We start from the raw sequence: 21829 nt of genomic DNA on the forward strand, positions 1-21829 counted from the left end.
ATACAATGTGCTGGTATCATTTTCTGCTATTTTGTTACAGAGTTGGAATAGAATGTATATCATTTTGTTTTAGTGTCAAAGAATTGAAGTTATATACATAAAAATACTGAATATTAACAAAATCACTAAGAAGGTAATGGCAATGTAATTAACAACTAGTGAATAAAGGCGGATGCCGGGTGCCGATGCACCCACCCCCATTTGAGATGCAAAAAAAGAAAAAAGAGAAGTAACCCCCCCCCCCAAAAAAAAAGAGTATAGCCAAGGGAAAAAACACAATCAGAGGGTTACATTTTTGTAAAAGTTTGTTGAAAAAAGGTGGGGGAGGGGGGCTGGGGGTCAGCCCCCTTACCCATCCCTGTTCAGCGGCCCCTGTTTAATAAAATACATCTCATATTCAAGGGAATTAAATGGTGCTTGAAATTTCCTGTTTAAATTCATACTTGCATCACGGCTCCCTGCAAAAAGTCCTTCAATAGTCCATTTTCATGTCATTGTATTTAAAAAACCCTTTTCTTCCAAAAAAGCTCCTTCTCATTCTTTCGGTATTGTGGGCGTGTGTGTGTATGGGGGGGGGGGGGGGGGGGGGAGCCCCGATGCTGCAATAAAAATGTTTATAAAAAATGGTTTTGGTTATAACTTAAGATACCATAACATGCGAATGTGCAATTACGAAAAGTTGATCGAATTCTTCAGTTACCAAAATAGAGCCTGCTGGTGCTAAAAATGGAAATGGAAAAGTAAAACCTGAATTTGACAAAATATTTCAATATTTTGACTTCATAATGAGTAATATATACATCCAAGAGCCACCAACCAATGGGAAGGTAATGTATTCAAGCGTTATGATATTTTTATTGCATAGTTATTTCGTCTGATCAGTGTGACTACCCTGTCCGCTGGATGTTGATGTGTAGTCCCATACGTCTGTTGGTGCGTGGGTTTTGGTCTAGTAATGTAATTGAGGCTTGCGCTTTTGAAGTTTTGTTGAGCGCGATTGGCTGCCGACACTCACACACATGCGAGGCTAGTATTAGTCTTCAGGACGCAATGATGATGACTTTAAAATCCTGACGTATACTTCATCATTGACGTCTTGACACTCTTCCCATTGACGGTCAAGTCAATCTTGACGTTCATATGCCATAATAATCAATATAATGATTGTGGGCATTAACGGAAAGACAAGACAAGATAGTCAGACATAGAGTGATAGACGCATAAGATTAAGAGACGGACCAAAACAAAGATGGATTTCCCTAGGAAATCAATCTTTTAAGACCAAAATCACGTAAAGTTTATGAATATTATTGAATTTTACACCTTCCTAGTTCCTACGCCTAATTCGTAGGAAGGTTTTAAAAAATGTTAGATCAAAATGTAAAAAAATAAAGGTTTCTTACCTAACTGATGCCGCGTAGACCCCTCGATCCACATGTAAACAACGGAAATGAAATAGCGTCGACCCTTGAACCGCTTATGTATGACGTACTTGCTGTTTTGAGGAACAATTTATAGATAAAAATTATTATTTCACAAATAGTAAAATTTATAACATAGGCCTAGGTTTTGTTATAATATTAATTTTTTTTTTTGGTCCGTCTCTTCTATGGGAAGAGTGTCAAGACGTCAATGATGAAGAAGTATACGTCAGGATTTTAAAGTCATCATCATTGCGTCCTCAAGACTAGGTTAGTATGCTATACCACTCATTCAATGATATAACCTTGTTCTCTGATAGTGATACTACTCCCTGTGTAGTAAAATAGGCCTATTTTGGGCAATGTTTGGCTTATTTTCAATTTCTCTTTCTTTGCCAGTTTTGCCTTTTTTGGGACAAATTGAAATGCTTGATTTTTTTTTACACATTCAGTTTCCATCCAAATTAGAGTAAAGTCCCCAAACATCGGATGGTTCCAAATATCAGATGAAAATTACTTCAAATCTCTCCCCATAACTACAGAGAACCTGCACTGGCAGGGGACTTGCATGCACAAGATACATGAACATACCTGTTATTGAACAGCACACACAGTCATGACAGTAGATCCAAGTTGCTGCTCCAAAAAAAATATTCCAGGGGTTAAATCTATGGATAGTGATCTCATTCTATTTTCTGAATCGAAAACCAAGTTTGTATGATCCGTTTCTGAATATCTCGCCATAAATAGAGTCTCAAAGTCAAATAAGCATACCGGTACATGTTTTAATCACAATTTGTGAGCCCTCTGGTGAACAAAACAAAAAGATAACATCTCTGAATATGCATGGACACATGCATGGTGTGACACCTTTTTAAAACTTATTCTAACATTTTTTTTTAGAGGAAAATTTAGTCTACCACATAGGGTAGTGTAAATGCCTACTTTTTACATGTCATCTTTAGCACTTTTCACTTACAGCCATTATAATGTTCAATCCTTGCATCTGTTTGACAAGACACTTTCAGGGTTCCCAGCCCATCAGGGAAATCATGGAAAATTATGTAATTTTTTCCAGTCAGTGAAAAATTAGGGAATTTGGTAAAAAATACCTCAAATCAGGGGAAAATGCCCCAAATGAGGGAAAAATCAGGGAATTTTGATCAGCCCAAAAGTCGAAAGCACGGTAGTCAGCCAGACTCTGTTATATTTTGTTGCATATCAAAACAACATCCATTGAATGACTTGTTATGGTGGTACTATTTAGTTTCACATTATTTTTTATACTGAAAATACATGTAATTCATTGCAACAACTTAGAAAACATGCGAAACTGGGAATGGGTTTAAATAATTATCAGGGAATTTTTAACTTCATCAGGGAAATATCAGGGAAGTTTGTTTTCTTGAAAAGCTTGGAACCCTGACTTTGTTCTAATCTCTGCTGATTTTTTTTTACTGATTTTATTCAACTAATTTTTTTTGCTGAAACTGATTCACCAGGTTCTCCTCAAGACATCATGTGGAGAGTTAGACATAGAGCTGTGGTCCAAAGAGGCGCCCAAGGCATGCAGGAACTTTGTCCAGCTCTGCATGGAAGGCTACTACGATGGCACCATCTTCCATCGCATCATCAGGAACTTCATGGCGCAAGGAGGGGACCCCACAGGAACAGGTGAAGGGGGAGAGTCCATCTATGGCCATCCATTCAGGGTGAGTGATGGGGCATGTTGGGGGATGGTAATAGTAAAAAAAGATGATTGAGTATTAGAGGATGGGAGAGGAAGAGGATGGGGAAAGTAGGGGAGGCAGAAGGAGAGGAGGCAGATGAATAGAAGGATGGGAGAAAGAGGAAGAGAGAAGAGGGAACAGGCCAAGGAAGAAGTGGATATGAGGGGATCAGAGCAGAGAATGGAGGAGGAGTAGGGGAAGAAAGGGAAGGACGAAGAGGAGAAGAGATGGAGGAAGATAAGAGGTGAGGATAGGGAGAGGAGACGATGAGATAAGAAGGAGAGCGAGGGGAGATGAGTAGTCAAGGGAGAAAATAAAATAAGAGGCAGGTGGATGAAAGAAATGACAATAAGGATGAGGATTAGGAAAAGTAGGAAGAAAAGGCGGAGAAGATAGAAGAGAGGAAAAGATATGAGAGGAGAGGAGAGTTAGAGAATAGGAAACATTGAGGAGGAAAAGGAAAAGGCATAGCATGAGGAAGAGAGAATGGAAAGTGGGAGGATAGGAAAAGAAGGAGAAAAAGAGCATCGATAAAGGCACAAGGCAGAGAATTTCCAACTTACTTCCTCTCCCTAAAGTCTAATTGAAACGTTAAACATAATTTGAAATGTAATCCTGGACCTCATGAAACAAAGGCTTACAATTGATTGCAAATTATATAATAGGTACATTTTCATTGGTTCCTGGTCAATGCATTGAACAAAATTTGCAAGCATTAGTGATCTTGATTGGGGATAGCAATTTAGTTATTGATTTCTAACCTGGTTAAGATTTTTTGCCCTTTATATTTGCCAACAGGATGAATTTCACTCCAGGTTAAGATTTGCGAGGAGAGGTCTTGTTGCCATGGCAAACGCTGGACCCCATGACAATGGCAGTCAATTCTTTATCACCCTTGGTCCTTGTGAGCATCTCCAAGGAAAACACACCATATTTGGCAAGGTGAGTGACAATGTACATGTATATGATTTGGGGGTTTTAAAATCATGTTCATATATCACTGATGAGGATACATAAATCTGTATCCAACAATGTGGAATTTTCACGGTTCACAAACTCGCATAAAATTCACCTTTTTTTAACCATCGTCAAATTAAATACTATGATTATGACTGGAAAATATCAATTGTATATCCCTATAAATCTTGTGTAATATAACTTTGCGGTACAGTTATGTAAAAAAAAAATACTCCAATGTCAATGTTGAAAATGATTGTTACTGATACTGTCCATTGCTTCCTTTACATTAGTCCTCATTGCAGTCCTACATGTTCATTAGGAATTAAAAGTACAATAATGAGATGCAAATTGGGGTTTTGTGCTGCACCTGATGTGAAGAACTTGTACATGGGACCTTCTTAATAACTAATAACAATAATAATTACTTTTTGGTTCATGATTGATGGTTCTTTCTTCCTTCTTCCTTGACAGATTGCAGGCAATACGATATACAATGCAGTGAAGCTCGGTGAAGTGGATATTGCAGCTGACGATAGACCAGTTTATCCTCCCAAGATAAAAGCCACTCAGGTTAGTGTGATGTTCCTTTGATAAAATACTCTTCCAGGGGAGCATTTTATGAATCAAGTAGTTGGTGATTTTTACTGACTATTGGTATAGGCTACTGCAAATCCTTGAATATGATTGACTGAGAGCAAATTAGTGAATGTCATCTTAAAACTATAATACATATAATTTATTCAAAAGACAACAGATGAGATGAAATGCATACATGTATCAATTGGTGAATTGCCTCAATAAATGCATGATTGGACAAGAAATATGTTTGACAAATCTTCATGCCAATCAGATGCCTGATTACACTTCTTCTTTGCAAGTTCATCATCTTGGCTGCTTTATGCATTAAAAAAACTATTATAAAACAAATTCAATAATTGTTTAAGCCAATAATGAACTCATGCTTACGTAAGTCGCATGTTGATGCTTTAATTCTAAACTATACACCATTAGAGCCTGTTTCTGCCATTTGTAAAGTCATTGTAACTTTGCAAATGGCCTTTTGAAATAGTCTCCTGGGGCCTGTTGCAGACCAAGTATGATCACACGTGACTAAAAAAAAAATCAAACGCTGCTCACAAATTAAACACAAGTAGCTTTCAACCAGTTAGAAGTGAATATTTGGGACTTGCGTTTGATTTTGTGAGCTGCTAATAAACACAACCTTTTATGAAACGGCCCTTGGACAAACAAGTTTGTTTATTCTTGATATTGTTTTTGTCAGGTTCTCGCTAATCCCTTTGATGACATCATACCCCGGCAGCTGAAGAAGAGACATGAGAAGGAAGAAAAGAAGTCAAAAAGCAAATCGAAGGCTACAAAGTAAGTCTAGAGAAATTACATGCATGTTCCTTTGTCAATATTTTTTGTTCGAATTAGTACAGATATATTGAAACATAATATGAATTGTATTATTGCAATTGTAGTAGGTGCTTTGAGCATCTACATGTACTACATTTATCTGATTTATCATTTATATGTAGATGTTGTGGCTCAGTGTATTTAAGTCTCTAGACTTTGAACCACAAAGTCAGGAAATCAAATCCCACCGCTTCACTCGCATCCTTTTGCAAGGCATTTGTCTACATTTGCCACTCTCCACCCAGGTGTGTTAAAGCGTGCCTGAGAGGAAAGAATGCCTTTCATGCTTGAGCACCTCAGCAGGGTAGTTGTACTAAAGCTGGGGTAATAGTATGCAGTGTTTTGAAGCCTAGCTACCAAGCTTGAGAAAAACTTTTTTCTTTCCAATAAATTCACCTTTAATTCCTTCTGTCTATCATCAGAAACTTCAGTCTTCTTTCGTTCGGGGAAGAGGCAGAAGAGGATGAAGAGGAAACCGTGGTAGCCAGTCAATCGATGAAGAACAAAAGCAAGAGCATGCATGACTTGGTGAAGGATCCTAATCTTAGCTCAGTCCCAGCTGTAGAGATAGAAAAGTAAGTCGTTATCCCAGGTGTATTATTCATAATATACCAAAAACTTGGTATAACAGACCTGCCAACCAGTACGTTTTAGCCGTATTTAGTACGTTTTTGCAACCAAAATATGGTAAAATCGTAATTTATTGAGAAAAATCATCTCTATATGTCTCTATTTCATAAAACATACACAAATACATGTATGGTTATTAGATCAATGTAATTTCAGGTAACTTGTTTTTTTTTTCAATTATTTTGTAAAAACCAGGGTGAGATATACACAAGTTTCAATGGTTTTTTTTTTCATCTGCAAAAGCAGTGTGCATTTTAGCTTGCACGCAGCTTGAGCGCCGTGATGGGTGAGTGCGCCAAGCATTTTATTATGAAATACACTTTTTTCGGGAAAACTACAAAATATTTATCTCACACGGTAAAAATACTGATTTTTTTGTCAAAATACTGATTTTGGGGGAAAAGAATACTGAAAATGCAAAATACAACTTGGCAGCTCTGGTATAAAGACCATTCAAGGGAGAAAAGGAAAGTGTTTTTTTGGAGCAGGTGGTCTCTTTTTTTTTCTCCTTTTTGTACAATAAAACCTGTATATTTTGTGTAAAATTCATGTTGAGAATTTGTAACAGAAAAATGCATGAATTCATTAGATTTTCTGTTTTAAGAATTGTTTAAAATAATGTTCTACATTTGAACTTTGTTGGTAAAACTACATGTAAATGTTTGTTTTCGAAATTTGTTTTTATTGAATCAAGAAAGAAAAAAAAATTATGTTTGTATAAAAGAGAAGATACAATGCACCACAATAGCTATTAACACTTTAATCTGCAAGAGTCAAATTTCTTGGGACTACAGAAATCCATTCCTCTTTGACAAAAAATAGAAGAATAGAAGACGTAATTATAACATACTTTACATATTTGGGTCTGAAAAATTGCTTTGAATTTATTATGATAATTCACCTTCTAGATTGTTGACTTATGCAGAATTGAATATACATTACATGTATACAAGTCACCTATATATATCATAATGAAATAGAGAAGGTACAATCAACCCAGGTCCTTTGCCGGAGATAGTGGAAAAATTTCCCCTCCATGGCAATACATGTAGGTAGGGTTATACTTCAAAAACGATTTTTCCATTTCTTGAAATTGTTGGTATTTCTATGGGTGGTGTTTATTTCATTCAATTGATTATTTCTTTCAGAGAAGAGAAATCATCTCCAGAGGAGAGATTGCATCCAAAGCATCTAGAATCAGATGATGAAGATGATGAGGAGGAAGAGGAGAGAGAAGAGCATGAGAGAAGGAGACCGGATAAGAAGAAAGAAGCAAATGACAAGAAGAAGGAAATGACTGACAAGATTCGCTCGAAACTCACAAAGGAGAAAAAGAAGCAGGAGGAAATGGTCAAGGAGCCACCGAAAGAGGAGAAACCATTATCAAGAAAGCAAGTCTCATTGGGTTTATGTATTCACTTGATCTACAGGCAGTTGGTCTAATTCTCAGATAGTCTAAAACATATCCGTCCCTCTGATAAGACGTTAAATGGAGGCCGTGTGTAGAGGAGAGTCACCACCTTTGCACGTTAAGAACCCTCTGCACTATTCGTATAAGAGTAGGGGGAAACCCTGGTGGAGTGGTCCACCTACACTCCCCCCAATCAGTTATCGGGAGGAGAGACCTGCAGGTCATAGTGATTCAGTTCGCTTTTCGCCTCCCAGGCACAGGTGACGCCAAACAAATAATAATAATGATAATAAAAAGGCTTAAGAATAGAATAAAATAAGAGACAAAGAATATAATTTTTTCACAATTAAGGTTAGCATGTTTGAATGGTCTAAAAAGCAATTAGAACAGATGATTAGTAGATGATTTGTACCAGCCTCACAGTAACGCTGTTAGCACTAACAGTATGCCCAATATTTGGATGATGATGTCAGATACTGATGCCAGATGTAAATACACGTTGTTGTGACATTGGGAATGGCTGTGTCATTACCAGTTTTAACAGGGGCCTCTGTTAACACATCGGTAGCGCTAACAACGTTTCTGTGTGGCCGGTAGTGGTTGTAGATAAACTAGGGTTAGATGTCTTATGCAAAATAGACAAATTGGCCCATATTCTGAAGTCGGGTTTAACTTAAACTCGGGTTTAAAGTTGTGGTTTAAGTATGGATAGCCAATTGTTACATAAATCACTAACAGTAGAGATATCATATTTCAGCTTGTTTGGCTCTCAAATCATTCATAATTGTCAAGGCAGTAAAAAAGATGATTGTCTTCACCATCGGTGAATCAGAAAAGAGCAAAGCAAACATAAAAAACATACAACTTAGTAAAAATTTTGACTCTTTTGGCTTCCCATAATTTTAGCAGAGTTAGACCGTGGTCTAAGTTAAACCTGACTTCAGAATACAGGCCATTGTGTGTAGACCAAATGGCAGTTTACTTTCTCTTTGATATGTGCGAGCCCTGTAGCCTACAAAATGTCTTTTGTGCTACCTTATAGAATTTTTTTTTAAATGGTATTAATGCATTTCAGTGAAGGTTAAAGGGTATTGGTGTATAATAGCATTACAAAGACCTTGGAAGGAGTAATGCTTTTATTTTCATCTCTTTCCACAGGGAAGAACTGCAAGAAGAATCAAGAAAGCTGAAGGAAGAGTTACGAGATAGTAGAAAACGGAAACAAAAGCAGGAATCAAACCAAGAGCAGGCTGAAATAAAAAGAGATGAACCAAAGAAAGGTATATTCCTCACGTAACTAGGAATTTGAAGTTTGAATCTGAGTCATTCTTAAATCTTTGTGAAACTCCCCCTTGAGTTAACGTAATGGGGCATTTAAGTGTGAAAAGTGTAAATTTTGTCACTCCTTTGTCAATCCTTTTGAAAACACACTGGAGTTAAAGTGACTGGGATTTTAACCCTAAATAGACTGGGCTATTTTGATGCCTAAGAAGTCTGGGGGGGGGGGCTGATTCAGCCCCCCCTATGATCTCGGCCGTCGACCTCGACGAAAATTGGCACGTGTGTTACCCATGGCATAATCTCCAAGACTGTAGGATCAAATTTTCAGAAAAATCTCATAATTCATTAATTATGCTAATTTATGCGTAAAATCAAAGATTTTCTCTAATTAAATAAATAAGGCCTCTAAACTGCTAATTTTTTATTCTTATGTATTTCTTTGTTTTTCAACTTTTTGTTTTTTATTGTTTTTTCCAATGGGAATTGTCCATACTTTATTCTGACCATAAACAAGATGAAATTAATTGAGTTTGATTAGTAAAATTGAAAATAATGATATATTTATTCATTTTGGCTAAAACACAATTTGCATAGGATTTGTATACAAATTCGCGTTTTTGAGCAATTTTGGGTCAACATGCACTTACAAAATGTTGCGTAATTACCCGGGCGTCACAAATGTGGTCTCAAATGTTGCGTAAGACTTGAAAGAAAAAAGTCATGGAACGGCGCGGTGCCAGCTTTTCGCGTTACAGATTTATCGCGAAAAATATCGAGGGTTAAGTGTGAATTCAAGTCACAAACATCTTTAAGACCCCCTTCCCCCGTCTTTGCCGGTGTACTCAACTGGAACTCAGTTGCAAATCTTTGTTAAACACCCCCTGGTTTTCACACAACTTAATTCAAGCGTGAATTAAAGTTTCACTTCAACGTTTGTGAAACACCTCAGGTTTTTATCTTTAAACAACTAATTTAATTTTTTTGAAAGAAGATATATTTATATAAAACATATAGAATAGGGAATGTAAATACTGTGCAGAAAGCTAGTATTCAAATAATTGAGAATTTCCTCTTTATTTGCTTATTATTTTTCACTTTGTAAAATAAAAAAAAATATTTTCATTAACTTTTCATCTACCATGTATGACTGAGCGGTGTTAGACCAAGTGGAAATAGACAAAATGGGCCAAGTCTAAATAGGGATTTATTTATTTATTATTTATTCGGCACTTCAAACATATTCAACATTACAAAGCAATATCAAACATTACATAAAATGACATAAAAATTATAAAGTTACATGCAATATTTGATAGCAGTTTGCCCAGTGCATCAGTTGGTGTCCAGGGAAGAGGAGAGCAAACTTAATCACTGTTACCTGATTGTCCCTCCGCCCGGATTAGGCAAAATGGTAAATGGACTGAATAGCAATTAGACCAATTGGTTACTACGTGTAGCTGAACTGGTTGAAGGTGAAACGGGTGTAGACCAATCAGTTATTTACCCAAATGAATTATCACCTGGGTATGGAGTGGCAACTTGAGTTAATAGCTCATCTGGTTCGTGCTTTTTCAGACATTAACCATAGTAACATTGCTTCTCAGCCAATCAAAATCAAGGAAGGTTGTCAGATCTGACAACTTGTTATACTAACATGTTGATGAAACACTCCCTTGAAGTTTGCATTGTTTGTTTACTTCAGACGAAATGTCAGGCAAGGGAGATGAACTGGATGAGTTTCATGCCCAGAAGAAAAAGTTCAAAACGATGAGGAAGTCGATGGCTAAGAAGGGCTCTAGCAGGGAAGAACAGGTGAGTGTAAATAACAGCGATGCCAACTGTTCTGTATTCTTACAGAATCATAAAGTGTCATCTACTTGACAAGATAAGATATTTCATCTTGCATAGTGAATAAATAGCCTGATTATATCAACATGGTATTATATTTTATCTTGCTATGTTGACTAAGTAGTCTTATTTTGTCAACATGGCAAGTTACATTTTGGTTATCTACTACATGTTTGGAAACTTTGCAATTTCCTCAACTAGTTGGCACATATAAGTCTTTTGTACTTTTTGAAGTATTTTATACATTTTTAAAGAAGTTTCTCAATGAAACTTATTTAAAAATGTGTCCCTGAAATACAGGCATTGTATTAAAAGAACCAGACAGTAAATTCTACTTAAAACACCTTTTATCCAAAGTTGCGCTATACACATGTCTTTTGGGCAAAATAATGAATATACTGTTTTAACATTAAAAATATGCTTTTCATCCCTTGAAATACTGCAATTTTACAAGGTTTGTGTCCCTAAAAAACCGATATTGTATTAATAGAACTTGAGAGTAAATTCCACTTATATTCAGCCATTTGTGTTGTAGATCAACAAGAGTGAAGAGAAATAAGGCATCCATTTACATTTTTATATATGTGCAATATATGTACATGGACAGTGAAGACATAGGCCCCGAAGCATTAAAAACACAATCAATTGTACGATTGATAAGAACTTTAAGTCTGTAGCAAGTCATGTACAAAGAATACAATTGATTGTAATATTGATTGTTTGTGTATTGCTTCATGAAACAGGGCCTAGTCCTCTTAACAATTCTGGGAAAAAACATCCACCCCCGGCCCCCCCCCCCATAACGATGATAATCACGGTATTATATTAAAAACCATACCTTTTCATCTTTTCTTGTATTATATCTAATAGAGAAAAGTGAGTTAAATCAAGCAACCGTTCATAATAGATTTGAATATTTTTTGTTGTTTAGATTTTGTAATTCAGAGTCGCCACTTGAAAACAAGTTCATTGGCAGTGGAATGCTGAATATCAAGCTACCTTTGATCAGATCAATTTACCTTTAAAAGAGATGTATATGCCAAGAAACGTTCTTGCAGGAAATAGCAGTCATGTATAGCCTTGAACTTGACTATGGTGCTCTTGAAGATAAAATGGAAATGAAAAAAAGCTTTAGAGTATATTGACCCATTCTACATAAACTTGAACTCGTGTAACATACAGTATTACAAAAACAACACTCACATCTGGAAATGTAATACATGGTTTCACAAATACTGAAGTCATTTCAACGTTAGCCAAGAATGTTCTCTTAAGCAGGAAGTGCACTTGAAGTTGTTGACTTACAAGACATTTGAGCTTCTCTTTGAACTTATCCCTCTACTTTAACCGTGATAGGACTTCACAATATCTGAAATACTTGTGGAATGTATTGTAGGATGTTGTTGTAAATTTAGAGATTGTTGATTGTACATGTACATAGATTGTAGATAATGAATACACATGTGCAGGATAATATACAAGACATAGAAATTATAAATAAAGATTGATGAGATGGGTGTGATTTGAATGTACATGTACATGACTTTATATTTTGATGCTTGTATGTGTAGCTCTATAAAATCAACCAGGGGTACCATCACTTTATATCTGATGGAATGTATAGGTTCCATTGTATAAAAGTTACAAATGATTGTAACTATGCAATTAAGTCTGTCATGGTAACATGACATTTACCAATTATGGAAAGTTGTATGTACATGTACTAATATCATAAGTTGTATACATTGGGAACTGATAAAATGTACAAAGGTTTAAGTGTGAACAAACATCATATTTAAAGTCTCAGTTGTGTGTGATTAATAGTACCATTTTGCTCAGTGCAAGCTAATGGGATTGATGAGATTGTAAGCTGCATATAATGTTTGGCCACAAATTGTGTCATTTAGCATAATTTAACACAATTATACTCTACCTTTATTTGTTTGTAGGCTTTTACCTATTAAACTGTTTTTTTTTTATGAAGTTTATTAAGTAAAACAGTGTATAACGTTGTTGCATTGACACAGTGTCCAAGTAACATCAGGATATTTACATTTGGTCCTAAAGGTCAAATTATGGCAATTAGGTTGGTCAAAGTTTGATACAATTATGCTCATTTACTTGATACTGTAAGGTAAAGTTAGGTAGCTAAATAGCTCAGATTTCCTATGCATAGTTTCTATTTCTAAATGAAAATTGAAAAGTTGTAACAATGCTACTGGTTTCCACCAATTGTGACATTTGTTGGACACCAGTAGCATAGTTTCATTTTTTTTAATGGATTTCAATGTAATTCCCTTACAGACATTGGCATTGTTGGCCAAGTTCCAGAACAAACTGCATTCGGCCATCTTGAATAAGAAACCGGAACCAGAGAAGGAAGAAGGAGAAGAAGAAGAGAAGGAGGAAGGTGAATACAGGGAAGGTGAAGAAGAGATGAAGGAGGAGGGAGAGGAAGAGGAAGGAGATAACTGGTAAGTGATGTGGTTCATATTCACTTGGTCTACTAGCAGTTGGTCTACTTCTCAAACAGTCTAACACCACTTGGGCTAAACCCATTTGGTCTACTATCAATTTGGTCTAATTGCCATTTAGTCTACACTACACTTGGTCTAATACCCACAAAGTCTAATTCTTATTTGTTCCTATGTCCAGTTGGTCTTATTTCTACTTTTTATATTCTGTCAAAGAAAATTTGGTTCATTAGCAGTTCATCTAACCATATAGACAAAGTGGTTGGACCAAGTGGATGTTGGGTGGCATTGGTATAGCCCAAATGGAAACTAGACCAAATTGTTAGTAGTTGGGCCAGTTGTAGACATAGAATTAGACTGTGTGAGATTCAACCAAACAGAATGTATACAAAGCAGATAAAGACCGATCGGTCATTGGCGTAACATGGAATCCCCCTGAGGACAACTCCCCCCTACAAGATCCCCCACTAACATTTTTATTGAACACATCTCAACTAGAGGAGACATCACTCAAGTACTTGTCACCCTGGAGATCACCGTTGTGACTTCTTAACCCTCCCAATGCTAAACATACTTTCATGGGAATCTTATCCAGGGATGTAGTCAGGGCCCGTAGTTCCGAGTCACGAGGCCATTTGCAAAAAACATTATCCCGTCGACTTTGTACTCATGATTCGGGCCAAGGCCGGCAAAATGTGGCCTCAAGGCCAACGTCGATTACATCCATGATATTAACAAAACTTATGATAACGGTTAATTTTATCGGTAAACAATAACAGTTAATCATGCATGCAGAATTTCACAGCTGGTTCCTCGATCTCCCATTATTTTTTTATGTGGAGAAAGTGGAGGATTGCAAAGGGAAAGATGCTGAGTATGATGTGGCTAAATGTGGTTCTGGGTTTTGTTGGATACCTGACAGATGGCATCCTACATGTACCTGGCTGTTGTCCACATCAAGATGTTCACAAGTTACAGAAAATCTTTTGAGGATACATGTGCATGTACTTGGCCTCATGAACAAAGAATTTGAGGAAGATTGCTTCAAAACATTGATATGCATGCAATAAATGTGAGAAATCTTCTCATAAGTTTTAACCACATATTATTGGAATCACTACAGCCTGTTTTTCTTTTTAATCTGGAGAATTCTTGGAAACAAAAAAATATGAATTGGGAAAGGCTCTGTAAAATCTTTAATAAATTATATTCTGTTTTTATCAGCCTTATCAGTGCTTTTAATGTATTGTTACCCCTGTCATTGGATTCTGGATTGCCTACATATGATATATGCACAAACTCCACTCACGGGGGAGTATTCTGGCAATGAGCAGTCAATACGCTCTAATTGATTGATCATGTCATAGAGAGTGAGCATTCAGAGACTCCCAGATACCTACCTCCTGGGCCCCATAATATGAATAGCGATTGATTGTAGGGTTATTGTTATGATCAATTGTATATATTATTGTGTGTGATCAGTCATACAGATCAGGGGTCCGTCTTACAAAGAGTTGCGATTGATCCATAGCTATGGAAAGCCAGCAACGTCAACATCTAAAATGCATGTTTGTCCAAAATATTTTCTCGAAATGACATATATTCAGACATTCACTGTTTTCTTGACCATTCAGTTTGCTTCTCTCTGTTTTCACAGGACATTAGGCAAATTTCCTAAAGAAAAAATTATGACATTGATGGATTTCCATATACCTGAGGTTGATCGGATCAATCGTAACTCTTTGTAAGACGGGGCCCAGGATTATGATCGATAAGCTTTATGTTATAATTCCCAGATCGCAGAGGATTATGAAAATAAAGTTTCCCACCTTCCCTCTCAAAAAATACCATCGGAAGTGAGAATGAGATAATGATTCTTTTAATGGAGTGATTAGTTTTATTTGAATTCTCATGTAATTAGAAAGTAAAAGCAGGTAATTAGGAACAGAATATAGGTCAATAGGAACTCTTTGTCTGACTCAGGTTCCCTCCGACCCTGTTCTTCGGGTCATCTAGGATAGGTTTACACCTGTCATTAAGAGCTCTGAGGGGTCATTCAGACAGGGAGCTATTTGAGCAGCTTAAACCAAAGTCTGGTAATGATGATGATGATGACAGTGATGATGTTGATGACGATGATGATGATGGTGATGACGATGATGTTGACGACGATGATGATGGTGATGACGATGATGATGATGAAGAAGATGATTGTGATGAAGAAGATGATGATGATGATGATGATGATGATGATGATGATGATGATGATGATGATGATGATGATGATGATAATGATTATACTAATGATGATACTAATGATGAGGAGGAGGAAGATGATGATTATGATCAAGTAAATTACAAAATAGGGTATTCATACTGCATATCAACCTCATTAGGTGTTACGGGCACTCCTACAGAACCAAGCTATGCTAGGCTACTCATTTTGCTGCTCATAGATTTTTGAGGTATTCCCATTTGCCGGTAACCATTAACCTCACCTGGGTTGAGTGCAACTTGATATGGATGAATTTCTTGCAGAAGAAAATTAATGCCTTGGCTAGGATTCGAACCCACCACCCTCTTACTGCAAGTCAGAACCACTAGATGATGTTTCTTCCAATCTAATCCAGTAGGGGGAGTCTTAGAGTACCCAAATCTGTTGCCTAATTGAAGGCAGCATTGATACTGAAAACTACCAAAATTTTGTACGTATGATTCTTTAATGTGGAGATTAATAATGCCTAGTTATAAGTAATCTTGTAAGGTTCTATAAATAATTTGTATTCTCAAGGTACATGTACATAAATGTACATATACCATGGATACATGGTAGATAAAAAAAAACCCAAAGAAAAACAGTTCCTAGCATTCTAAGAGCACATCATCAGAGTGATCCTTTGAATTTTGATGGAAAAAAATTTAAAGCCAATTCCAGTAGTTTCATCTATTTTCATTTTCACAATCACATCTCACTTGCCCATACAACTATATTATAATAAAAATCATTAGTAAATTTTTTCGTTTTCTAGTGCCGATTTTGATGAAGAAGATTATTATGTGAACAGAGATTGTCTTTATTTTCTGTTTTTCAAGCATAAATTCCAAACCCTGTCACAGAGTGTGGCAAGGTACATGTACATATTCACTTACATTACATGAATTTGGGGTTAATTAAACGGTTAAATATACTGAGTGTGAATGGGACCAGTAATTGGTTGGTTTTATTTTGACTCTCTGTATTGCTTGATTAATTGTCCCTTGTGAGATGTTTCTTTTTTTCTCGTCTTAATCATGAGACAAGGTGCTGATCGATTATTTGTTCAACCTTGTCTGAAAGTTTATGTCATGTGAAATAATTCTTTATTTCTAGAGTTAAAGAATATACACACATTATTTTTCTTCTACCTGTAGCTATTGATATTTTGTCAAACTATTTCTTTTATCTTTTAATTTTTATTTTAATCCTTTTCTTCTCTCTTTTTTGCCAACTTATGTCCGTTTGATTGTTCTGATTTAATACTTAAGGTCAAGTCTACCTCAGAAAAATGTTCATTTAAATCAATAGAGAAAAAAATCAGACAAGAATGATTCTGAAAATTTCATCAAAATCGGATGTAAAATCAGAAAGTTATGACATTTATAAAAAGTTTTGCTTATTTTTCACGAATTAGTTATGTGCACAATTTAGTCAGATGCAAATGAGAGAATCAATGATGTTCCTCACTCACTATTTTTTTGTTTTTTATTGTTTGAATTATGCAATATTTCAATTTTTACAGATTTGACAATAAGGAAGAACTTGACTGAACCATTAAATGTTAAAGAATGGTAATTCCACATTTTCAGGGAGAAATAAAACTTTGTTTCTCTAGACAATAATGAGAAAATTTGAATATTTCATATAAAATGAAATACAAAAGAAATAGTGAATGGATGACGTCATAGTCTCCCCATTTGTATACCAGCCAGGATGTGCATATACACGTAACTGTTTTGTGAAATTATGCGAAACTTGAAATGTCATAACTTTCTTATTTTACATCCGATTTTGATAGAAATTTTCAGTGTTATGCTTGTGGGATTTTTTCTCTTTTTATTCAAATAAACTTTTTATTGGGGTGGACTTGTCCTTAAATGATTGTTTCTGTTGTCTGTTTACCTGATGATCTGTTCTTACCTTTATTTTGAAATGTTGTTTAATTTGGGAGGGGCGTAAGATTTTTTTTTCCAATTAACATCTTGTATTGAAAAGATGTGTATCTCTGTCTAACTTTATTATAAAAAAAATGTGCGTTTGGTTGGTCATTCTTCATTTGAATGACTACATGACACTGTTTCCTGAGAAGGAAGTGAAGATACATTTATTTTTATTCTCTAATTTTTTCTTTTTGTCTGGATTGACCACTGATTAATGTCTATTATTGGCATTTAGTCAAGTCTTGGTCAGTGAGTAATGTTCTTAATGGTCCGTTAGTCCTTGACATAGTTGGTTCTAGGCTTTATCCTTTCCTTTATTCCCATATTATCATTATTTTGATTCCACCTGTGAAGACATATCTTTTATTCCCAGGAGTTGTTTTTGTTCACTCTCCAAGGATTTCTCATTTTCTTGTTTGTCAATTTTCAAACTGCTCTATTTATGTATCTTGTTTTGTCTTTCAGGATTTGTCTGTTAAAGGCCCTGTCACATCGTTCCATGCAAGCCTTGTGGGTGAGTTGCCGGTGATTGCCCCCAACTCACCTGCAACAAATTTTTTGAGCATGTTCAAAACTTTTCTGCATGCAAATCAGACTTGCATGCGCTTCTGCGGGCATCTGCATGTGAGATGCGTGCGAGATACTGTCAATGTGGGCGACCTGCGGGTAGCAAAAATAGTTACCCGCAAGTCACACGTAAGGCTTACATAGAACGACGTGACTGAGAAAGTGGGGGGGGGGGGGGTTATGCATGTTTTCCTTTGGTCTACAAGCAGTTGGTCTCTTTCTCAGATAGTTCCATTTAGGTCAAATTTCGACACTTTCCTGTCAAGTTACTAAAGTTATTCTTTTAGATCATTCATAAATTTTAATAACAAAAGAGATGACAATTCATTTATTTACAGGAATGAATTTTTAGACATCATTATATATTCCTTGATACATTGCTTTGTTATTTCAGATTGTTCCACTTGGGATATACCTGTAATTTGATGAAATGATCATTTAAATTACATTTAAAATTGTTAATTTATTTGTATATTCCCTGATCTGTTCAGATATGGGCTTCAGGGACATGCCTGTCATTAGCTGTTCCATTTAGGAAACATTTTGACACTTTCTTGTCAAATTAAGTTTCTTATAAACAATTTGTATAATATTTTTTCAAAAGAAAATAAAATAAATCCTTTTACAGCAACTGATGAAATGAACATGTAAATTCTTTGTATATTTCTTGACACATTTTGCTATCATATTTCAGATTTGGGCTTTGGGGACATGCCTGTAATTAGCTGTTCCATTTAGGAAACATTTTGACACTTTCTTGTCAAATTAAGTTATTCTATACTGGCAGACTGTATGGGGCTCTGACCTTGATTGACCGCTTACCTGTGTACCTGTCCAGGTAATAGATTGACCAGTCGCTTCTCATTAAGTCACAGATATTGCAGGGGAAATGCCAGGACAGACAACGGAAACACAGAACGTCTTATGAAACGTTGGGAAATGTCTGCAGGTTAATTGACTTGTCTACTTGCTCAGGAATGAAAGTGAAGTAGGCCCTTATTTTACTTGCATGCCTTTGATTCTATGAAGAATTAAATCCCCCCTAGAAAAAAGAAGGAAACAGTATACCCTCTCCCATAAAAAAACAACAGGAACAATGAATGAATGAATGAATAAATAAAAGAATGAAAATAGAAAGAAAGAATGAATAGAAATCCAAAAAAATGAATTAAATGAAATGAGATAAAAATGGAATTGAATGGAACGAACAGAATTGAATGACACAAACAAACAAAATAAAATGACCCAAAGTGACATTTGAAAGAAATTACTTGGAAAAATATTACAATATTTACCACTTGCAGAGATGTCGAGCAGCGAATGTATATGTAGGAGGAGGATGATCTATTTTGTCATTACCCCACCTGCTTGAATAAAGTGATGTCACATAGCATTGCCTGGCCCTGTCACATTAAAGTTATTATTGTAACTTTAGTCTTCGCTTTAGTCTTTGCTTTCCAATGGTAAGTCCCATGTAATCATTGATTTTGACTGGCTGTTGACAAGGAAAAAAATTGGGGATTCTGGGATGATTTTGCCACCAAAATGCTCAAAATAGCCCTGGAAAGCAAAGAAAAAACACCCTGAAAATCCCTATTTACTGCAATGTTATCCAGTGTTTCAGATTTAGGCAGTAGGTTGTGAAAGGTAAAGTAGCCCCCCCCCCAAAAAAAAAAACATATATTAGAAAATTTCCTGGCTGTTGAGTATTGTTACAGACCATCATTGTCAATACCATTAGATGGCAAAATTATGATAATAATTAATTTTATGCAATAGGCCCAGTGGTTTGCACTTTGTTTTGTCAAGTATCAATTTGGGATCCAAAATAATTATGGTTTGATTTTTGGCCTCCTTATTGAGATGGTTGAGATCGTGGAGTATCAATTTTTCTTTTACTAATTTTCTATTATTTTTGGAATGGTCATGCACACTGTTGTTGGTTTTGAATTAAAGTGTTAGAAACAGAGGTGTTTTGTGACACATTTTACCTTCATGCTTTATTTTTAAGTTTGTGAGGAAGTGGGAACAATAATGATTGACACAATAAGGCTAATGAAAGAATAATTTGAGGGATAGGAAAGCAACCGAATTTAGAGTTCCGTCTAATGTAAAAAAGGAGTGGCTACCCTCCTTTTAGTGCACACTCATCACCAACCCCCAACATACATGACAATACGCTACCCAGGATGCATTGCAAATCCCTCATTTACCAATTACCGTAAATGCTTTCAAGAAATGAAGAAACTAACACCCTTTTAACCTTTCGCTGTGGTGTACTCTGTCCGAGCTAACTTATAGAATCGCAATGAAAGAGAAATTGGACTTGATTTTTAATCCTTGTATGTGGAATCAAATTTCAGCGCAATTTTGCCCAGTCATGCCCACCTTACACCTATAAATACATCCCTCACAAGCTCACACACATCCCGAACGCAGCTATAATTTGGCGCAGTGCGACCCTCCTGTTGTGCCTTACGCTCCGAGACGGCCATATTTGTTTAATCCCCTCCGTCTGCCTATAATTCATCTTCGTCTCTAGAGGGGGTGCCTATTTCCCCTCATATAACAAGCCGAGAGTATTTCCTCTTCCAGTTGGTTGTGTTTTTGGGGTGGGAGAACTTGATGATATCAAATGCATATTGAGCCAGTGTGTTTGATTTGTTTTATCCGTGTTTGTGGAGATGACTCTTTATGCCTTCCTTTCCCATCTGGTTTCGATCAGGAGGAGTGATAATCCATCGTGGATTTTCTTGTAAATTGCCTGATTGAGTGGCATACATGTACGTGCTTTTGCAAAAGTTTGCAATTTTGCCAAGATGTACGCAATCTGTAATACATCATGTGATGAATTCAGACTGAAGCATTTTATTTTTTTTCTCCAATGACTTTTATTCAAGTTCTTTTGATTTCTTTTTCCAGTATTTTTAATTTTCATACCTTGTGCATATGTGTACGGTGCAATGACAGTGCAAAATTGTGTGGAGGATAATTTGCTTTATCATGAACACTATGAAATTCTAATTTAGAAAATCCTTCAGAAGGTTCATTATTTTCATCATGTGGTTAGTTGCATATATGCTTGAGTTTGTTTGATTCTTCATCAGAAAATGGTGTATTGCTGTAAATTGTATACAAATAATGAATGAATGAGTGCAATGGACAGCATACTTCATGAGGTGAAAGATGAAAAGATTCATTCAAAGACGCGTAGCCGAGCTGAATGGATCATTCATTTCATCTTTTTTCTTAATGTACCCCTCCCCATCCAACTCCGACTTGTACCTCCTCCATTTCTTAGGCTCCTAATATTTTGTACCCCTCTCTTCCCTTTTCAAATCCTTGCTGCACCCCTGATCATTTGCACCTGGATCTCGAGGGGGTCCCGCCCCTTCATGTTGTGGAAATCAAATAAACCCCTCCCGTACCCCTACTTTATGTACCTCTCCCATTTTTCTGGCTCCCAGAAATTTGTTACCCCTCCCTTCCCTTTTTGAAATCCTTGCTGCACCCCTGATCATTTGCACCTGGATCTCGAGGGGGTCCCGCCCTGTCATGTTATGGAAATCAAATAAACCCCTCCCGTACCCCTACTTTATGTAATTCTCCCATTTTTCTGGCTCCCCTCCCTTCCCTTTTTGAAATCCTTGCTGCACCCCTGATCATTTGCACCTGGATCTCGAGGGGGTCCCGCCCCGTCATGTTGTGGAAATCAAACATTGCGCTACTCTGTGATTCCACCTTCTTACCTCACATCCTGAAACCAAACACCCTGCTACGGATGACTCTATAATGCCATGACGACTGCCAGAAAACTCTTTGAGCGTGGGTGAGAAGCACAAATCTCACCCTCGTACCCTAACAAAGAAGACTTAAGAATATAATGCAGTA

The 21829-nt window shown here is 36.3% G+C and overlaps 1 protein-coding gene across 1 annotated transcript; it reads left to right on the top strand.

Annotated features, from left to right (window-relative positions):
* The first annotated feature begins 667 nt into the window (after positions 1–667).
* Positions 668–13178, top strand: LOC129272052 (spliceosome-associated protein CWC27 homolog). The gene is made up of 10 exons (XM_064106654.1): positions 668–827; positions 2924–3133; positions 3950–4093; positions 4583–4681; positions 5394–5491; positions 5953–6105; positions 7309–7551; positions 8730–8851; positions 10555–10664; positions 13005–13178. Exons 1-10 carry the CDS (start codon positions 786–788, stop codon positions 13176–13178), a joined length of 1395 nt encoding a protein of 464 aa, XP_063962724.1. The 5' UTR covers positions 668–785.
* The last annotated feature ends 8651 nt before the right edge of the window (positions 13179–21829 follow it).

Source organism: Lytechinus pictus, chromosome 11, assembly GCF_037042905.1.
Source record: "Lytechinus pictus isolate F3 Inbred chromosome 11, Lp3.0, whole genome shotgun sequence".
NCBI lineage: Eukaryota > Metazoa > Echinodermata > Echinoidea > Temnopleuroida > Toxopneustidae > Lytechinus > Lytechinus pictus.